We start from the raw sequence: 6,000 nt of genomic DNA on the forward strand, positions 1-6,000 counted from the left end.
GAGGTTGACCAGACTACATCACTCAGGAGTGTGAAAAATTCACACCTCTGACAGATGTACTTAGGCTGATCTAAGCCTTGGGACAAACACCCCAAGGTCAATGAAAGAATTCTTCCACCAACCTTGCTACTGCCTCTCAAGGGTTTACCACAACAACAGAAAACCCCCTTCTGTAGCAGCAGCAAGCGTCTATGCTACAATGGCACAGCGGCAGCTCTACTGCTGTAGTGCAGACACACTCTTAAGGCTTGTCTTTAGTGAAGGTGCTACTATGCTGATGGGAGAGCTTCTTCCACTGGCATAGTTAATCCACCTCCCCGAGAGGCGGTAGCTATGTCAGGGGGAGAAGCTCTCCCGTTGACACAGCGCTGTCTACACGGGGGGTTAGATATAACTACATTGCTTGGGGGGGGCGTGGATTTTTCACACCCTTGAGCAACACAGTTATACTGATATAGATCTGTACTGTAAACCTACCCAGAGATATCATACCCTTAACACTGAAGATTTACTGTCAGAAATTACATACGTACTCTGTAAACCAACAGTTCTCAAATGTTAGCAATCCGAGGACCCCCATTTTGATTTTAAATGTTTCACGGACCCCAACCCCGCACTCAGCCCCAGGCCCCACCCCCACTCCTTCCCCCAAGGTCCCACCCCCACCCCACCTCTTCCTGCCCCTGCTCCACTCCACCCCTGCCCATCCTCTTTCTGCCCCCTCCCCTGAGCACGCCCCATCTCCGCTCCTTCCCCTCCCTCCCAGTGTCTCCGGTATACCACTGAACAGCTGTTCCCCGGCATGTAGGAGGCACTGGGAGGGAGGGGAAGGAGTTGATATGGGGGACTGGCGGCCTTGGACATGATTCTGCCCCCTTCCCCGAGCGTGCTCCATTCCCGCTCTTCCCCACCCCCACCCCCAGCGCCTCCTGCACGCTGCTCAACAGCTGTTCCCTAGTGTACAGGAGGCGACTGGGAGGGAGGGGGAGGAGCTGAACGAGGGAGTGGGAGAAGTTGATCTGCGGGGCCAGCAGACCCCTTGCAGTACTCTCACGGACCCACAGGGGTCTGCAGACCCCAGTTTGAGAAACGATGCTGTAAACCGTTGTGTGTAAAGTCTATATAACTTTGTATTCTGCAACCAGATGTGTGTGCACCAGACCCTGAAGTGTACTGATTGTGTAGTTCTGGTGCAAGACATTTATAGTTACCATAAATAAATTAGAGTATTCTGTATTAAAACAAATGGCTTAACTTTTTCTCCTACAAGAAAAACTGAAGTATTCATTTCTGGGCAGCTATTTTTTGGGAGAGTCAGAATTAAGGTTACTGTTGAAATCTTACGTTTATTTTCATATCTAAATTTTTGCTAACCATTAACTAAATTTTCAAATCTTTACATAAGTTGCGTTATTTCCATACTATTCCATGGTGAGGGTGTCCTTGGTGTTTGTTTTTTCTATTTTTAATGTTATTTACTGTAGCAACATTAACAACATTTACATTATTAACCTTACACATACACTTGCATGCACTGAAGCCTATATTAAAAACATTGTGTATAAAACTATATACACCGAATTGTTTTCAGTGCACAAATATCTGTGCACAATATTCTACACAGTCAAACTTCAACATACATAAGAACTTATCTGACAAAATTTTTATGAGCTCAACTGTGCTAGGTCCTCGCTGCTTCATAGGGTTCACTTCCCTCCCTAGAATGACACAATACTTTCAGAACTTGAAAAGCTGAACATGGACCAACAGTGAGTTTAGAAGCACCCATGGCTTAGTTCTGCTGAGTTTCTAAATTCAGTTATTGTTCTGAGGATCTGAAGTGCATGAAATAGAATGGGTCAGCTGGGAGGGACTGTGATCTGGTATCCCATACTTAAGTTTTGTCTGGGAACAGATGTGGCATCCAGGGAGGGAAGGAAACTTTTCTAGTGCATGCCTTTATTCTGCAGTGAATTTAAATGTTTGGAGGAAATACCATATGTACAACTGCAAAAAGAGTTTTGAGAGTTTTCACTAGTGACTTCAACGATTGGTGTAAACAAATTACTGGTAAGAAAAATGAGTACTTTGGTTCACTTGAAAAAACAAGCAAGGTTTGTAAGGAGGTTCACAATCATGGTAGAAGTTTACAGAGTAGAAAGACCTGTTTAAACATAGTTGCTGGTCTACTTTGGTTTCAAATGAACCTGGTCTTAATGTCTAATACTAGGAATTGTTTAACAGTAGTAGTCCTCACAATTCTCACTAAAACACTATGCCATGCTGACTTTGAAGGGGAAGCAGGGAGGAAAATACATCATCAGAGGACCCATCTACCCCACAAAATGTCACCAGTTTTGTAACTACAACTGACAATGTACAGTTCATGTCAAACAAAGCATGGTCAACACATCTGATGTAGGTGGTAGCACATTTCAGCCATGTTTTATAACATGACTGTCAGGTTTGAATTAGGTTCTAACGTGGTTCAGTTGCATAGATGGGATCACTTAGCATCTACTATAGCCAATGATCTTACCTTTCATCCCTCTGCTGTAAGAGTATCCCAAACCACATTGCACCTTGTGAAAAAAGCCCACAATTGTCTGCCTCTCACACCAGCAGCAGAGACAGTATGAGTTAACTGTCCAGGATTTTCTCCAGAAGGCACTGACACAACATAACTGTGCAGCATGGTAGCTGTGGACAGGCCAACAGAATTAACATATGGTTGGACCAAGAAAATGCTCCTGGCAGTTAATATGGCAGTTAACCATATTAGGTGTAATTGTGTCAGATGAAGCTATGAAAACCTGGTTACACTTACAGTGGTTCTATATGCAACGTAGACACGGTCAAAAACAGACTGCATCCCCAGCACACAATTCTGTAAGCATAAAATAACAGTCTTAACTTAGATTTTGGAATACAGGAACTCATCGCTTAACGCTGTAGTTATGTTCCTGAAAAATGCGACTTTAAGAGAAACGATGTTAAGCGAATCCCATTTCCCCATAAGAATTAGTATAAATAGGGTGGGTTAGGTTCCAGGGAAATTTTTTTCACCAGACAAAAGACTATATCTATATATATATACACACACACACACTATAAGTTTTAAACAAACAACTTAATACTGGTACACAGCGATGATGATTGTGAAGCTTGGTTGAGGTGGTGAGGACAGAGGCTAGGATATTTCCCAGGGGAGGCCTTACTACTAAATGATGAACTAGCAACTGGCTGAGCCCTCAAGGGTTAACTCGTTGTTAATGTACCCTCACACTCTACAAGACACCAGGAATGGAGGGAGGGGAGACAGCATGGCAGACAGAGACACACACCCTGTGGGTGAGACAGAGATGCGCATTGCTCCTTTAAGTACACTGACCCCACTCTTAAGTACACTGCCTTTTTAAGTTAATCAGCAAGCTGAGATGGTAGCTGCTGCCAGGAAACTCCCTCCGTCCTGAGCCCTGTGGTGTCTGTCCCCTGCTCTATGGAAGATGGAGTAAGCTGGGTGCAGGAGCAGGAGGGAGGGGGACACGCTGACATTAGCTTCCCTTTCCTCCCCCAACCCCCCACAAAGCAAGCAGGAGGCTCCGGGGAGCAGCTCCAAGGCAGAAGGCAGGATCAGCACATGGCAGTGGGGGGAGGGACAGCTAAACTGCCATCAATTGATAGCCTGCTGGGCAGCTGCCGCACAGGGAACTTAGGGGAACCGGGAGCTGATAGGTGGCTGCCGGTCCACCCTGGTTCCAAGCCCCCACCAGCTAGCTGCAACGGCCTGCTATTCCTGCAAGCAGTGGATAAAGCAGACAGCTGCCAAATGACGTTAAAAGGGAGCACTGCACAACTTTAAATGAGCATGTTCTCTAATTGATCAGCAACTAAACAAGTTAACCAGGACAACTTTAAGTGAGGAGTTACTGTAGCTAACTGCATGGGTTATGATTAACATGAACTGTTGGGGAGTCTGGAAATCAGCAGGTTTTCCAGTGCAGTTTGAAATAACCACTCACTGTAAGTTCACCTGTATCGTCTGAATGGCCTAACCTAATTATTTCTTGCAACAAATTGCAAAGTGTAGAAAATATTAAAAGCCTCCGCACTATGCATTATTACAACACTGTGATAATAGCACTAAGTGCCACTGACAGGGCAGAATGCTCATTTGTAGTATTTTTTACTTTTATTTTTTGCAATTGTTCAAACAAATCAATAGGTTAAGCAACTGAAAATGACCACCACCTTACTGTAAGTAAAGGTTTCCTAGCACTCTGGAAAACACGCTGAGTTACAAAATGTACTATTGGAGTCCAATGCTTTGAAAACAAATATATCCCCTTAATTTCTCAAGCTTTCCCATTATGTAAGAGTTGAATGTTCAGGGCTGTAGTTGCTTTAAAAGCATATTTTAGACAATGTGTTTCTAAGAATACTAGTGTTCAGAACAAATTGCTGCCTACAACAGAAACTTTTAAATTACATAGAAACTGTACAAGCACAAAAGAATAAGCCACTTCAAATAAATAACCCCATCACAGCTAAATACAGTTTAATTATCAAACCTACAAGAACATAAAATTAAAATCTTGTTCTATATGATTCATTCAAATTGAAGTTGGAAAAGTCCTTAATGGGTCACTCAGTCTTCTCCTGACAATCCACAATTTATGTGTGTTGTTACTATTTTAAAACAATGCTACTGTAAAGGAGATTTTTTTTTTGTAAAAACAGTAAAAGAACAGACCTGTTGCACCCTGAAAAGAGAGTCTGCACATCCTGCAGCACTTTGGCCACTGATCCATCAGAATTAGAAACTTGAAAGCAGTGACCAATAGGAAAAGAGGCAACTGCTCCATGCTCCCTCCTCCTCTGTTCTGTCAGGGTGCACGCTGGAGAGAAGGGACTGACTATTAAGACAGCAAAAGCCCATTGCAAGGATCTCGTGTGGAGGAGACCGTGCACACACACAGAGAGGAGCCTGTCTATAGTGCGCAAACCTCCAGAGGACTCTTTACAGATACACCCCACAATACACACCGGGGACACTCATTTAGAATGAACGGGTTTGTCGGGTACACCCATACGCTGAGGCCTACCCCCCGCCCCCCCTGCTCACACATATGCAGCCCCCCTGAGACCCCCACAATCACATACCGCCCCCCACCCGCTCTCACACACCTCCCCACTCATACAGCCCCTCATGTCCTCATGCACGCACCCCCCCCGCCCGCACACGCACCCACTCGCCCCCATTCTCACCCAGCCCCCCATGCACGCCCCCATTCTCACCCCGCCCCGCCGCCGCGTCGTTCACCCCGCAGAGGGCCGGTCGCTGGCGGGGCTCACCCTTAACGGCCCGCTCGCTGGTGCCGTGAGGCGGCGGTGGCCCCTTGCTCCCCTCCTTGGCGGACATGGCGGGGCGCGGCCGGGCTCCGGTCCCGGCCGGCGACTGCGGCTCTATAGGCTCCGGGGACACGCGGGGGCGGCGGCAGCTAGAGACCCCGGGCGGCAGCGGCCCAAAGGAACATGGCGTCAGGCGAGACTCCGAGCACCTCACAGCGAGGGGACAGTCCGCCTCGGGACCGACATGCACCGCGCGCCACCCCACAACTGGAGGCTAAGGGAGCATGGGAAAACTCTCCCTCCCGCTTCCCGCAGCAGGGCCCTAAGGGAGCGTGAGAAAACTCTCCCTCCCGCTACTCCCGCAGCATGGCCCTAAGGGAGCGTGGGAAAACTCTCCTTCCCGCAGCATGGGCCTAAGGGAGCGTGGGAAAACTCTCCCTCCCGCTTCCCGCAGCATGGCCCTAAGGGAGCGTGAGAAAACTCTCCTTCCCGCAGCATGGCCCTAAGGGACCGTGGGAAAACTCTCCCTCTCGCTTCCCGCAGCATGGCCTCAGGGAGCATGGCCCCAAGTTAAAGTTCCATTGAGCTAATGGCTGATGAGGTTGACACAGCAAAGACACCTCAGTTTCATAGTCAACCATACACACA

At 47.3% G+C, this 6,000-nt stretch overlaps 1 protein-coding gene across 26 annotated transcripts in view; it reads right to left on the bottom strand.

The window, feature by feature from the left end:
• PPP3CB (protein phosphatase 3 catalytic subunit beta) overlaps positions 1-5,731 on the bottom strand; it is an 80,257-nt gene extending 74,526 nt beyond the window's left edge. For 6 of the 26 annotated variants that reach the window (XR_006292308.1, XR_005226098.2, XR_006292307.1 and 3 more), the window contains exon 1: positions 5,299-5,630. Coding sequence is in view for 16 of the 26 variants with exons in the window: in XM_037903880.2 (XP_037759808.1) it covers positions 5,299-5,422 (124 nt within the window). In the remaining 10 variants the exon portion in view is untranslated. Of the gene's footprint in view, positions 1-4,753; positions 5,119-5,298 lie in introns of those variants that run through there. The other 20 variants (XR_006292309.1, XM_037903881.2, XR_006292311.1 and 17 more) reach the window with 15 other exon arrangements.
• Positions 5,732-6,000: the final 269 nt, after the last annotated feature.

The sequence above is a fragment of the Chelonia mydas genome, chromosome 7, assembly GCF_015237465.2.
Source record: "Chelonia mydas isolate rCheMyd1 chromosome 7, rCheMyd1.pri.v2, whole genome shotgun sequence".
NCBI classification, from domain to species: domain Eukaryota; kingdom Metazoa; phylum Chordata; order Testudines; family Cheloniidae; genus Chelonia; species Chelonia mydas.